Below are 15,500 nucleotides of genomic sequence, written 5' to 3'. Positions count from 1 at the left end.
GTCCGTTCGTTCATCGTGTTAGCCTGACGCAATAGCAGACGTCAGCCATGCCCTTCCCGCTAGCCTGTGGCTAGTCCGTTTTGACGTTCCTTATTATGGATGCTAATAACAATTGAGACCTACTACCTCCGTATTCGAAAAATATAAACATTTGAAATGGCACGTATTTTAATGCATGATTGATAAAGTAAGTGAGATGAATTGATAAAGTAAGAGAGATAAAAAAAATGAATAAAATAAGAGAGATTGAGAGAAAAAGTAGTGAAAGTAGCATTAGTGGATTGTGGAGTCTATGTCCTAAAATAGAACGATTCTAAAGTTTCTATTTTTAAGGAACGGTAAATAGTTGCTATTTTTAAAAAACGGAAGTAGTATTTTGGTTTAAATAATAATTAATTGATAACCAATAAACCGAATTATAAGTCCCAATTAAAAATACAATTAGTAGATTAAAATACCTTGTGTGTATCTTAAATCCTTGATGATTAATATTTCGAAATATCCATCCTTATTTGTCAATTTTAAAGTCATAAAGAATAATTTTAAGCTTCTAATGAACAAAAGTCATCTATGAAATTTCTCTTAAACTAACTTGCCTAGCTTGAACCGTTCTAAACAATATACTAAGACGTGCATGACTTAGGGAACATTGCCATTATTATTGGTGATTAAATATATACTTACAAGATGGGGATAGAATAACGATTGGTTAATGCGATAGTAGTTCCAAACAAAAAAGTATGATTAATTAACTAAGTCTGATAATATTTTTGTACAGTTATCGAAAATCAGCAATTGGCACAGTTCACAGCTATGGTTTCTTGTCGTTTGTGAATATCCGATCTCTTTAGTGTATGATCAGATTCACGAATAATTTCAAGATGAATTATATATACTTATTTATTAATTTTGTTGGATTTGATGTTATTTTTCTTTTATAATAATTTTAAATTAAATACTAAATTTTGTCTATATAATAATAGTAGTAGCACTACTACTTTTTTTCTATGCCGTCGTTTGGTTTTTTTATAAAAAAGAAATGAGTCGATGAAAGTGACAAAAGCTTAGAACGAAGCAATTGCTTGCTGTGAATTTTGTCGATGAATTTAATATTGCTTTCTTTGACACAACAAAGTCTTCGTCTAACCTCATAACTAAGTCAAGTCATTTTTTATATATATTTCTTATCACGTTTCGAACCAAGGGACAAGCCATTACCACTTACTTGAGTGAAGTCACTTTAATTTTCCAATTTCGAGACTATTAAACCAATCAATACTCTTGTTAATAAATTCAACATGTTGGAGTGTTGATTACTTGAGATCAATGCTACTCGAGCTATTACTAAATGTCTACATTGGTACGAGATTTAATTTTATTACTCATGAGAAGGCCAAGACTTCTTTACGTGATACTATCTGAAAATAACTACTTATCGAGCTGAATTCACTTAATCGAACAAATATTGGTCTTTTATTATTGAGTTTACAAGTCAACCAAGAATAATGTTAAGAAATTCCAAATGTTTGGAGTTTTTTATTACTTGAAATTAATGCGAATCCCAGACAATTACTTAATTGTTATGAGATTTAATTTTATTATAAGAGAAGGCCAAGACTTATATACTAAACATTATACGAAAAAGACTAGTTAACGAGCCGAATCCACATAATCGAACAAATATTGGTCGTATATCGTTGAAGTTTACAAGTCAATGACTGATTTTGTTTTTTCTTTTCAATTTTCCTGACAATTAAAATCACATGTGTTGAAAGTTTAACGAAATGGGCAAAAGTGTGTTTACACTTCAAAATCAATAATTTTCTGGTCTACTATCTAGAGAGGCCTGCACTACAAATCTACGATATTAAGTGTAATTAAAAATTGATATTGTAAATCAATTTGTTATTAAAATAAATGTTACTATGTTTTATGATAAAATGAAAAATTACACCATATTAAGTGAAAAAAATCAAACTAATCGGGAAATTACGTATATATATTTATTCTGAAATAATTTTGTATAGTTATTTTGTTATTCTTGTTTTTAACTGTACGTTTCAAATCACATGCAAACAGTATATTTTTTTCTTTATTTTGGTCATTAGTCATGCTTCATAGGAAGGAAACAACCTATCAATCATTTATCATTGAAATCTTGACTTTCATTTTCACTAGGTCTCCCTCTTATTAATATTTACTCTTCCCATAAAATATGTCTCACTTAAATTAAACTAACAATATCATATTCTTATTTTTTTTTAAAAGCTCCCTTTCATATAATATAAAAATTATATTCATCTCTCCAATAAACATAAAAAATAAAACTTTTTAAAATCTCGTATCATTAAGTTGTATAATCTATTGTGGGACCTGGAGAGTATTTAAATAGCTCCAAAGTTATGTAAGAGTTCCACATTAACGTTTATCACTAAGCAGTCAAATTATTATTTAAATTTGACCACTAATTAAACAATGAATTAATTCACATAAAAATCCCTATTCCACAACTTACTCGGAAAGTCCATCCACACTCTTTTACTATACTATCACTTTCAACAAAGCTTACACAAAATTTCAAAGAAACTTCCTAGAAATTATTTTATTCCACCAACCATGTCTATAAAATTTACAAGATTATCAACTAACAAATGCCACAAAAAAATGTAATTCAATTCCCTCACACATTCAAAAATGTCGTCAATTTCACTTATCATCGCCTCTTTAAAAAATATGATCACAATCATATCTCTCATCTTATGCCATTTGTTTCATCCTCCACGGCCCGACTTCTGCCACCAGAAGTCGGGCCGTGGGCCCACCAAGAGCGTCGCTACCAGAATCACTGGCAGCGAGGTTGGGGTCGTGATGAGGCGGCTACGTCTACCTCATCACGAGCCGTTCTCGCAGGACTCTGTCGAGAACATCGAAGGCATCTTCGAGGGGACGGAGCCGGGGCTAGAGGAGGTGAGGGAGGCGTTCCGGATGTTCGACGAGAACGATGACGGGTTCGTGGATGCGGAGGAGTTGGAGAAGGTGATGAGCTCACTAGGGCTGGTGGGGTTGTCTCAACAAGAGTGTGAGAGGATGATAATGGTGTTTGATGATGATGGTGATGGGAGGATTAGTTTTGGGGAGTTTGTGAAGCTCATTGAAGAAAGTTTTTGTTGCTAGTTTTTTTTTTTTTTATAAAACAAAAAGGCTCGAGTTGGCAAACAGCAAGCAAAGGTTCAAGACAAGCGGCCTGATGCCAAGCCGCAAAACCCGAAAACATAAAAGTACAACGACATCTCAGTCAAAGTTTTTGTTGCTAGTTCAGTTGTTGGTTGTAACTTGTAAGTCTTTGTGGTTTTGGTTCGTTCTTAATAACAATTGTGTATATATTGAAGGTTTTTTTTTTGTGTGTGGTTTTATTTTTCTTGGACTCCTTGTCTAAATATTGAAGTGCACGTGTGAATCTTAAATTTTCAAAAATCCTAATCCGATGAAAATTTGAAAACCAAAAATAAATTTTTTTAATTATTATGGATACAAGGTTAGATGTTAAAATAGAATATTATTTGAGTAAATATAATATTTGAATATAATAATTAAAACAAGTATGTAAATTGAAGGAAAACTATTAGGATAAAAAAAATATTTAGAATTTTTCGTATGATAAATGGGACAATGTTAAACTTTATGATTCTGAGACACATATATGTTACATCAACAAGTGACTTGAATATTTCGTCATGGAATAATTGCAAATTAATTAAACTTCATTATTATTTTAATTAATTTTAAAATTACCACTATAGTCCATGTGTACAACAAATGGGCCTTGAAAATAAAATACTGATGGACCTTAGCCTAAACTACCCAAACCAATTTTCATTTATTTTGTTTATATATGTACTTATTTTTTAAAATTTCCACATATCTTTCTTCCACCTTTTATTTTTCATATTTCTTCAATAATCTGCTGTTTTTTCTCTCAAATTTTGGTTCTTTGCCATAAATTAATCGAACATAATTACTCCTTCGCCTAATACACAAGTTTTACGAAAAAACAGCTCCGAACACTCATTCAGTAATTTCAACAAACACATTGCCTGCCTAAGCAAAAGCATCCTCACCCTGTTCTTGTTATTTAATAGAGAAAGAAACCATCCTCGCCTCGGAACACGGTAGCTGAATACAGCGGCGTTGGATAATTTATATAACCAACCGGCGGCGCAAGCGGAAGGGTCGAGCTGTGATTTTGCGGCGGTGAAATGAAGCGGCGGGCAGATGAAGATCAAATTCTCACACTTTGAGGTACAATTCGAGAAAACTAAGCTGCGATACTTGTGATTATACAGATTAGCGATAATTTTAGGATTTGGATTGAGAATTGTGTAAGATATAACTCCAATTTGGTATTTATGATCGCTTGTCCTGTTTTACTGTATTTTGTGGATGCTATAGATGAAACTGGTGCTTATTTTTTGCAGAATGCTTCTAGGAATTTATCGAATTGGTTAAAAATGAATGCTTTTTCACAGATTGAAAATGTTGCAGTTATGATTTCAGTGGTGTTCAGTCTTTAGCTATGAAAATTATGTCAAGATTCAAATGCCCTATAGCAGTATTAAACGTAGCTATTCAGCTCCGAAGATTCGATTCTGTTCGGGTATTTGAAGGTAGGACGAGACCCGTTGGGTTTACGAGTGATCACCGGAATATAGTCGATGAGTTCACCATGTATTGCTATCAAAAGGATCTTCCCAATGCAATGAAAGCATTGGATTCTATGCAGAAACATAAGCTATGGGCGGATTCGATCACTTACTCCGAGCTCATTAAGTGCTGCATAGCCTGTGGAGCCGTTAAACAAGGGAAGCTAATCCACCGTCACGTCTTCTCTGATGGCTATGAGCCGAAGACTTTCCTTATCAACTCACTTCTGAACATGTATGTGAAGTTTAATTTGCTGGATGACGCGGAATTCTTGTTTGACCGGATGGTCGGGAGGAATGTGGTGTCGTGGACGACCATGATCGCTGCGTACTCTAATTCGGAGTGTAAGCATAAGGCCTTGCGAATGCTGGTTATGATGCTTAGAGATGGTGTTCAGCCGAATATGTACACGTATTCTTCGGTTCTGAGAGCCTCGGAGGAGATTTCGACCCTTAAACAGCTTCACTGTTGCATAATCAAGGTGGGCTTGGAGTTGGATGTTTTCGTCAGGAGTGCTTTGATCGATGTTTACTGCAAATGGGGTGAGCCGAGATCAGCGCTTTTGATGTTCGACGAGATGGGAACTTCGGATATTGTGGTGTGGAACTCCATCATTGGGGGCTTTTCTCAGAACAGCGATGGAGAGGAAGCGCTCAATCTGTTTATCCGGATGAAGAGATCGGGTTTCTGGGCTGACCAGTCGACTTTAACGAGTGTTCTGCGTGGCTGCACTAGTTTGGCGTTGTTGGAGCTGGGAAGACAGGTTCACGTTCACGTCATCAAGTTTAATCGAGACTTGGTCTTGAACAACGCCCTTTTAGACATGTATTGCAAGTGCGGTAGTTTGAAAGACGCTGATTTCGTCTTCACTCGAATGGTTGTGAAAGATGTGATCTCTTGGAGCACCATGATAATAGGCTTTGCCCAAAACGGTTACAGCCGGAAAGCGATAGATTTATTCGAGGCAATGAGGGCATCGGGAATGACACCGAATCACATCACAGTTTTGGGGGTTCTGTTTGCTTGCAGCCATGCCGGGCTAGTGGAGGAGGGACGGTGTTACTTTGAGTCGATGAAGACGGACTTTGGAGTTGATCCGGGAAGGGAGCATTACGGCTGCATGATTGATCTCCTCGGAAGAGCAGGGAAGCTTGACGAAGCTAAGAAACTGATTCATGAAATGAAATGCGAACCGGATGCTGTGACGTGGAGAGCTTTGCTCGGTGCGTGTAGGGTCCACCGTGACATGGATTTAGCCGAGTATGCAGCGAAGAAGGTCTTGAGCCTGGATCCTTGCGACGCAGGGACGTACACGCTTCTGTCTAATTTATACGCCAACAGCCAACGGTGGGATGAGGTTGCGAAACTGAGGGGACTCATGAGGGACCGAGGGATCAAGAAAGAACCAGGATGCAGTTGGATCGAGGTAGATAAGCAAGTCCATGCTTTCACGTTGGGCGACAATGCTCATCCGGAGATTCATCAAGAGCTGGGGCGTGTCGTTCGGAGATTGAAGGAAGAGGGCTATGTTCCGGACACGAGCTTCGTGTATCAAGATGTTGAAGGAGAGCAGATGGAGAACTCGCTCGTCTACCACAGCGAGAAACTGGCTATTGTTTTCGGGATCATGAGATTGCCGAACGGGAAGACGGTTAGAATTCGAAAGAATCTGAGGATATGCGGCGACTGCCATGTTTTCGCAAAGCTTTTGTCGAAAGTGGAGGGTAGAAGCATTATCGTTAGGGATCCGGTTCGTTACCATCATTTTCACGACGGGGCTTGCTCGTGCGGTGATTACTGGTAGTGGGAAACGAAAACACGAGCGTTAAATGTCGGATATCTCACGCGTAGATTTGTTGAAGTAGTGCAACACATTGTTGTACATCAAATAGACTGGTATTTTGATATGATGCTGGAAAGGTCGTTATATGGGGGCACGTGATGATTTGCCACTCGAAATCGAGACACTGGGATTGGACTTGTAATTGATTCATAACGTTTTGAGCACAACTAGTAACCATTCGAACCCGTTTAAATTGTAGGAGTGCGTCTTGGATCGGTCGATTATGTTATGGACGGGGTCCGACTCATGGCGATCTGGTTGAATTGGCAGAAGTCGTATATTATTGTAGGTCGATCGATTGGAGAAGCAATCACTCAAGTTAACATTATGAAATAGCAAGCAATTGCATGTGATTGAGTTGTTTGTGTAACACACACTATTTGCAGTCAAGGGATGCCATTTTCTTATGGTACTTATTTTAATTATATAATGTAATCAAAATATTTCCTCTAGCTCCATCCGTCCCACGTTGATTGATTTGTACTCTTTCTTTTCGGGCCAACCCATGTTAAATGACTAGTATTTTTTTTTTATAAAAATTAAATTTTATTCTCTTCTATCTCCTATTTTATTTTTCTTTTATCTTATAGTACTTTATTTTCTCTTCTATAATCCATCTAATTTCTTTTTAATTATTTGTATCAAATGAAACTGCTCACTTAAGCTGGGACAAATACTCTCTGCACAATAAAGCACCTTGTCAAATTTACTACTCCATTCGTCCAAAAAAAATAGAGGATAGTTATCATTTTTGGCCGTCCACAAAAATAGAGCATAATCATTTATGGAAAAATTCTTTCTTACTTTTTCTCCTTCTCTCTTACATTTTTTCTCCTTCTCTCTTACCCCACATTCCACTAACACTACTTCTCTTTTACATTTTTTCTCTTCTCTTTTACTTTACCAATTCTACATTAAAACTTGTGTCATATACACTTTGTTCTATTTTTTTGGACGGAACTCCTGCTAAACTCAGATTTATACAACCAAGATTTTTAAGCAACATGTATTTGCTCACAAAATGATAATCTTTCTATCAATAACAAATGTTATACTTTCCTTTTTAGTTTGTCGCAAAAAATATATCACATTTTCTTTGTTAGAAAACAATATCACCTAAAATCTCATGTCAATTCCCAAGTATGTCATCTGTTCGACGGAGGAAGTACTAATATTAGTACTAGTAGTATTATTTTGAAATAAACTTACAATATACAATTTCAATTTTAGTATTGAAGTCTAATTTTATGGGAGTACTTGCCACATAATTGAGGTTGGGACATGTGTTTGAAATCATCCTCAGCTCCACACGTCCTATTAATTGTTTTATCCTATGTTTGTTTTCATATTAACTAGTGTCATCCACGTGCGATGCACAGCTCAATATATTTTCTTCCAAATTGTATATAATATCAAATTATTATGCATCATAAATATGAAATGAAAATTCATATATTATTAATAATCCATAAATATTAATTTAAATCTTTTAAATATAAACACAAAACTGGCAGACATACATAAACTATAATCTAAGATTGCACTGATGAGGTACTTCCTAGTCGAGCTTCATTTCATTGCAATATAGTGACCCTATACGCCAAAAACCCAAACCCTGAAATCTAAATCCTAAACCCTTAACTTTAAAATATATTCATCATGACCAACAAATTATCAATAAAATTCTCCCTTCATATTCTTGCTATATTTATGTTAGAATTGTCTTAAATAAATTGACAATCATCAATTTTAATGTTTAAGATTTGACATGCCAAAATCATTTATGTTATTTTCCTTTAAAACCATTTTATTTTTTTCAATTTTTATTAAAGAATTCATAATGTTATAAAGTAAGCATCATCTAGATTATATTTTTCTAATGTCCATTTATTAAAGAAATACACTTTTAATTATTCGATGCAATTATGGACGAAAGTTATAAAACTGCATTGTTTTGACTTGCGTTTTTTTTCTTTTCTTTTTTTCATCTTATAGTGTATATTTATTAAAAAAACAATAGAAAGTATTTTAAAAATTGGAGTATGAAATAATGATATTTTGAAGAAAACATTTAGTCATCACAAGTCAATACTAAAAAAAATGATTTAGTTTTAATTAATTCATGAACAAATAAAAATACAAAAACAATATTGTGTTGTTAAAAACTCAACCAAGATTTTTAATAAGTGTTCCAAAATTATTGCTTTTTATAACTAAAATTTATCGTTACCCGCTAGTTTATTTTTATTTGAGTGAAATATTATTTCAAAGATTGTTTATTTAATATACGTCATTGTATAACGTTTTATTATTTTTAGATTTTTTCCGATCATTCTTGAACTTGTAAACACATTCAAGTTTATAGATAGTTTTTAATTATATAGTAATAGATTCTCTTAAGGATAGATAAAAGAAAAAAGTATTCTAAATTTATATTCCATTTTTGAGTTAAAATAAGTATAATCTCATTAAAAACAATAGACTTGAGTATTATAATTTCATATTACGATTTACAACTATTATATTCCATTTTAAGTATTGTGTTTCTAAATAAATACATAAAAAAATTAAATATTACGACTTACAACGATTTCATATTACGGTTTCGAACTATTCTATTCCATTTAAAGTATTGTGTTTTTAAATAAATACATAAAAATATACATATTAAAAAGGAAGAAAAATATGGTAAAAATGTGTACCGTAAATCGTAATTATCAAGGTGACTCATTTTAAAGGCCCACTTTAATCTAGTAAAGTTTAAATAAACATAGTGTTACTAATATTTACCATAATGCGCTGATTATTATTCTTATCTCGTATCTGTGGTCTTCACTCCCCTTTTACACGGCCCTCTTCACTCATTCATGGAAGATTACCGTTGCTTCTCACCATACAATCGCGCGCTTTTTTCGTTGTTGATTTTCAATGGAGATTTTTCGGTTAGTAGTTAGCTATTTGGATGTTGTCGGGGGCGCCTCCATCCTCTTCATGCTTTATCTTCTGAAATTTCTGGTAAGCACTCCATCTTCTTCGGAGTAGCGTCCATATTCTTTGTTCTCCAGCGACGCTTTATAGAATATTCACTATCAAATCGTCAGGAATTTTGGTACATAGAATGAAGAATGAGTATATTTATATATGATTGGGTGGTGTTATGAATTAATTTAATTAAAAGACTCTTTGTTTCTAATTCTCAACTCTTTATTTTCATATTTATTGTTATAATTAAAAACGGCTGAATTGAATAAATAATTTTAAATTAATAGAGAAGTGTAACTGCTGTCGTTATATATGAAACTAATACAATTATCCAAATGATGATTTGGAAACGCCATAATGTATATAATTATAATAATATATTATAATTGTAACCGCCATAATTTATTACCATGTATGTTTATGAAAATAAAAGAATTGTTCAACGGAAGGCAACGTCTATAGTCTATACTATAGTTTTTATTCTTAAATGTCTAGATTATAGTATCTAAATTATATATTTAAGCTTGAACGGTAATTCTATAAATACCCTCAAAACTCCCCAATCAGTCTTTACCCAAATATTAATATACAATATCACAGCCATATATTAGTTGTCGACGACTCGACTGGGATTATATTGGTTAAAAGTGGACAGTTTGAAGCTAGAAATCATTTTCAAATTTCCACTGTAATAAATCAAGACAAAATTTTAGTTTAAATCAAGATTTTTTTATTTTTTATTTGGCGTTACTGTGTTGTTTGGATAATTTGACTGCAATATTTTTTTATTAATCTAATTAAAAAAATTTCTAACTTGAAATATTTCGGATTTCTTTATTGCAGCAAAACTGAATTTGTGTGTGATCTTGTCAGCCAAATCACTAATATAATCACATTCAGATACCGTTATTTTGGCGTATAAAATATATAAATGAATGTATTATGATTCTGTCTAGAAAAATAATCTGATTCCTTTAATTTTAAATTTATGCGTTTATTACAATTTTTAATCAAACTGGGAAAGTAATCAGAATCCGAGAACAAAGAAAGTTAGTACAACTTTCTAGGATTCTGAATCCTAACTTTTCTTAGGTATTATTTTTCTCAGTTTTAGGATTCTTACATATTTAAGCAATATAGTATAGTTTTAATAATAATAATAATAATAATAATAATATAATGATAAATAATAATAATAATAATAACAATTACAATGTTTAAAAAATAATTTAAAATTATAAATCATACTTAATTTCACTATAATAAATACTATAATTAAAATTATCATAATTATATTTATATTTTATAATAATTCATAATAGTAAAAATAATTTATTAAATAATTAAAATATAATTATAATATAAATCTTATAATAAATAATAACTATTAGTATATTTTATAAATTAATAATTAATCAATAAAGTCATAGTGCAATTTTAATTTATAAAATTTATTCAATTATAATATTCATAATTATTATAATTATAATATAATAATTATTATATTTATTATTATAATAAATGAGTATTATAATACTCCATATAACTATAATTATAATTATAATTATAATTATATTATTATATATTACGATGGATAATCCATATTTAAACTATCCATCGTAATAATAAATATAATTATGTAATTATTATTATTTGTAATTAATAATTTATTTAAAATTTTGCAATATTTTCTTTTTTATAAATAAAAAAATAATAAGTATATTTTTAGTTTGATGTTTAAATTAAATATAAATTTAAAATCTTGATATTTTCCAAACACAGGAAAGTAAACTTACTAGAAATCATATTCCTGGGATTCATTTTCCCAGGAATCATTTTCCTTGCCAATTTTACTTTTCCGCCAAGCAAACATGGCCTTAATGAATTTGTATGATATATGGGGCGCATTCACTTAGAAAAATTTAATGTATGTCACGTTTAGCTGGACTAAGAGGATTGCTAATTAATGAATATATTTCTTTAGAACTAAAATAATCAAAATTTAATTATTATGGATTTACCATAACTATTATGTGTGGTAAAAAAATCATTCCGATAGAATTAGTTTGTAAGTCGCAATATATACGGTCCAAATTTTATCACTTTAAACATTAGGTGTTAATAATTCAAAAGCAATAAATTACTTTTTACAGAAAATTATTGCGTGACTACATTAAATACTTTAATATCCACTGGTGAAAATACGTGACAAAGTTTGGCACAATGAAGGCCTCGAAAATTCGTATGGTTTTGATTGAATATAGATATAGCTTTTTATTTATGGATTGTTTTTTCCAATTGCCATGGTACATGTCTCACTTGATTTTGATTTTAAATTTAGTGGTGATTTTTTATATTTTGTCAATTTCTATTATTGATTGTGGGACCAACATAATCTTCTTATATTTGTATAGAATCAATTAGTACGATAATTTTGTATTGACATTACGAAGAAAAATCAAATAATAATGACTGTTATACTTTCAAATAGAAATAGTGAAATACTATTCATCATCATCGTTATATAAGAATTTAGAAATATACGAAACTAATAAATAATATCAATAATAGGACTGCAAAATACTCTTCATTGTTAAAAAATTAGTACTATTAAAAAAAACATGTTTTTTTTTTTGTTTTAAAATACAATTCGAACACCAAAACCCATATTTTGATTTTGAAGGAAAAGAAGTCTGATTCTATCTTAAAAATTGAAATATCCAAATCGAAATATGATCTGATTCGATTCAATTATTCAAATTATAAATATTTTACTCATATATGATGCATTAAAATACATTTTTGAAGTGTAGTTTTTCATTAAAAATAATTTCATTTTCGAACTTTGTTAGTGGGTTTTGACAGCTGAAAATGTAATAAATTTGACAACGCCCTCTCATAAAACCAAGTGTCACGTTATAGTGTAATGTCTATTGTCTCATCCAAGAAAAAATGGTGAGCTACAAAATCACACGTTTCGATTTGCTTTCTGCATTTGATTCCATTAAACAGTGAAATCGACAAAAATAAAGTGGGGAAAGGACATCGATATTTTGTAGTTGGAAAATAAATTTTGTTCAACCACCTGCTTCATTTCAAACCAGTAATTTTTATGAGTAGAAACAAATTATTACATAATTGTTTACTCATTTTCTTATGGAAATAATAAATAACATAGAAAATAAAATTTACTACCTCGTCCACCAAAATTTGTCCCATTTTTTTATTTTCGTCCGTCCCCAAAATTTGTCCCATTTCACTTTTACCATTTTTTATAGTGGACCCATATTCCACTAACTCATTTCTACTCATATTTTATTATAAAACTAATATATAAAAGTAGGACTCACAATCCACTAACTTTTTTAATTCACCTTCTATTACATTTCTTAAAACTCGTGCCGGATCAAAGTGGGACAAATTTTGGTAGGCGGAGATAATATGAAAAAAAGGGAAAAATGCATTTATTAAAATAAAAAAGTTTCACTTTCCAGTTTGTAGGACCCCACCTCTTATATAATCCATATCATAACCTAAACCATAATATCAAAACTTTTTTTATTTGGAAAAAAGACAAATAATCTCTGGTGGTTGGTTATTTAATTTGGTTGAGTGCAAAACTTTATACACATTGTAACAAAAAGAAATTAGTCACTTCTTTTTAATCATGTGACAATACTACTACTTTCTTCTACTGCTATTAAAAAGACAATACTCCTACTTGCTACTTTTCCCAATTATCTTCTTCCCTTCCAAGTTCCAAGTTAAATCGATTCATATTTATCTTTCGAGATATTCTGAAGTCATTTTTTTTGGATGTTCAAAGTTATATCGATTCATAATTATCAGCATGTTTACTACTACACTATTCTCTTAGCAAGAATATTCTTTCGAGATGTTCTGAAGTACTTTTTCGAGATGTTTCAAAGTTAATCGAATTCATATTAGTAATTTTGATCTTTTGGAACTTATAAACATGTTTATTCTTTTAGCAAAAACTAAATCCAAAACACATATACTCCGCCTAACATGTCGAAGATCGAAGATTCTAGTAACCATAGATAAGAAAAGAAACCACTATCGATCCTCTTTAAAAAAAACAATTTCTCATGCTCTAAATCCATTTCATTTCATTGCATCTTCATTCTTCAACATACAAATGAGAAATCTAACACCACCACCAAAAAAAAGGTGCTCCATTTTGGAACCATTCTCCAAATACTTTTTCAGGGCTTATATCTAAAACAAACAGCCCTGAAATCATAGGAATATTACATATGAAAAACATATTTACACCTCCAAACAAAACATGACAAAACTATATTAAAAAACACACATAAATATCATTCCCAAATCTTGACAAAACCCTATGCAGCAACCATGGCATTGCCTTCCTTGAGCTCAACCTTGCTAAAAGAGGTCGATTTCGCAGCTCCATCCATCGCTCGCACCTCCAAATCCTTAGATATTAGATCCATCGATGCCAATGCCACGAGCTCCTTCTCCTCCAAACCCTTAGCCGGGGCGAGGGAGCATCGTTCCTTTCCATACTTCGCCAACGCATCCTTGAATTTCTTGATCTACACACAACAAACAATCACAACCGCGAGTCAAAATCCACAACAAACAATCACAAACGATGCAATTCTCGATCCAATTCAATCGGATAAATCGCTTACGGTTGCATTGGTGCAGCTGAAGCTACACACTTTCCCATCTGCACCTCTGTAGAATCTGAAGAAAGGCAAGACATGAACATGGAGGGCATAGCACATGGGCTTGTGCTCTTCATAATTCACAGTGAGGAAAATGGTGTTAGGGTTTGATTCAGCAAGCTGACAGATCTGCCCACACATACATACACAACAAATCAAAATCAAGAAACAACTATTGAAGTAAAAATCCAATCTTGATTTTAAAAAACCCCCCAAATTCTCACCTTTGGATGCAAAGCTTTACACCCTCCACAGCCAGGAGAGAAGAAATTCAGAACAACCAATCTATCACCAGCATTCCTCAAACCCTCCACCAATTCTTGAGCTGATTCAATCTCAATCACATTAGGCTGCAGAGATTTCTCCCACCATTTTTGAGTTTTCGGAAATGAAATTGCTCCCTGTGCCTTCACATTTAACAACACATCACTATCAAAAACATGAAATCCCAAATTTGGGGGTTTCTAAATCATCCCAAATCAAAGCTTGAAAACAGATACTCACATAAACAGGGTCCAAATTTGGGGCTTTGTTGCTCCAATTGGCGACGAAGCCTCTCTGATCTGGGAAATCGAGAGTGTTCCCCCAAATTTCCTTCGAATTAGGGTTCCTCAGCTGGAAACCCCCAATCGAGGACCCTTTCTCTCGATTGCCCACGATCAGGCTGCTTGAGCCAGAAACAGAGAAGGCAGCTGGTAGACACGACATGATTTTTCACCGATTTTTAACGAAATCGAAACTAGAAAAACAAATACCATGAAACGAAACAGAAAACCCACAAAAATAAATCTTTTTTTGTGGATGAAGAACCCTCAATTTTCTTGTTTACAATCAAGAATAAATCATATAAGAACTTGCGCTCAAAGAGGCGCTTCAAGGAATAGGAGGAATTCGATTTATGGTTTTCTTCTTGTGATTGTTTCTCTTGTTAGAGAGAGAAGGGTTGGGATTAATTGAAAGGGGTTTGAGATTTTGAAGCTTGGGAAATACAGAAGCGTGAATTGAAGGAATTGAGCTACAAATAGTGAAGACACAGAGAGAGAGAGAATGGATAAAATGAAAAAAAAATGTTTATCCAAAATTAAAATGTTCCCTTTTTAGTCTATAATATTTTTTTAACTTAAGAATAATTTCCTGTAATTTAATAATCGGATAAAACTATTTTTAATTTCGTTATGATTATTGTTGATTGGATTAAACTATAGTATTTTAAATGGATTAATTGAATTCGGGTAAATAGCCAATATGCATTCTAAACG

General features: G+C 32.2%; 3 protein-coding genes across 6 annotated transcripts; 2 read left to right on the top strand and 1 right to left on the bottom strand.

Annotated features, from left to right (window-relative positions):
- Positions 1 to 2,647: 2,647 nt before the first annotated feature.
- LOC125212838 (putative calcium-binding protein CML46) lies at positions 2,648 to 3,399 on the top strand. The gene has a single exon (XM_048113109.2). The coding sequence runs from the start codon at positions 2,695 to 2,697 to the stop codon at positions 3,172 to 3,174; it is 480 nt and encodes a 159-aa protein (XP_047969066.1). The 5' UTR covers positions 2,648 to 2,694; the 3' UTR covers positions 3,175 to 3,399.
- A 541-nt stretch (positions 3,400 to 3,940) lies between these two features.
- Positions 3,941 to 7,096, top strand: REME1 (Pentatricopeptide repeat (PPR) superfamily protein). 3 transcript variants are annotated; one of them, XM_048113103.2, is made up of 2 exons: positions 3,941 to 4,299; positions 4,543 to 7,096. In XM_048113103.2, exon 2 carries the CDS (start codon positions 4,574 to 4,576, stop codon positions 6,503 to 6,505), a length of 1,932 nt encoding a protein of 643 aa, XP_047969060.1. In that variant the 5' UTR covers positions 3,941 to 4,299; positions 4,543 to 4,573; the 3' UTR covers positions 6,506 to 7,096. The 3 variants fall into 3 exon arrangements, with proteins under 3 accessions (XP_047969060.1, XP_047969059.1, XP_047969058.1); XM_048113102.2 differs by having other exon boundaries at positions 4,527 to 7,096; XM_048113101.2 differs by having other exon boundaries at positions 4,476 to 7,096.
- Positions 7,097 to 13,615: 6,519 nt separating this feature from the next.
- On the bottom strand, positions 13,616 to 15,283 carry LOC125211146 (thioredoxin-like 1-2, chloroplastic). Of its 2 annotated transcripts, none has more exons than XM_048110851.2 (4): positions 14,746 to 15,283; positions 14,466 to 14,642; positions 14,206 to 14,370; positions 13,616 to 14,106 (listed from the first exon to the last, which is right to left on the bottom strand). In XM_048110851.2, exons 1-4 carry the CDS (start codon positions 14,947 to 14,949, stop codon positions 13,894 to 13,896), a joined length of 759 nt encoding a protein of 252 aa, XP_047966808.1. In that variant the 5' UTR covers positions 14,950 to 15,283; the 3' UTR covers positions 13,616 to 13,893. The 2 variants fall into 2 exon arrangements, with proteins under 2 accessions (XP_047966808.1, XP_047966807.1); XM_048110850.2 differs by having other exon boundaries at positions 14,466 to 14,648; positions 14,746 to 15,281.
- Positions 15,284 to 15,500: the final 217 nt, after the last annotated feature.

This window comes from Salvia hispanica, chromosome 3, assembly GCF_029641045.1.
Source record: "Salvia hispanica isolate PSC_SH4W2 chromosome 3, Shi_PSC_v1, whole genome shotgun sequence".
Lineage (NCBI taxonomy): Eukaryota > Viridiplantae > Streptophyta > Magnoliopsida > Lamiales > Lamiaceae > Salvia > Salvia hispanica.
Note: the sequence above shows the minus strand (reverse complement) of the source record. Positions and strands in the feature narration are given on the sequence as shown.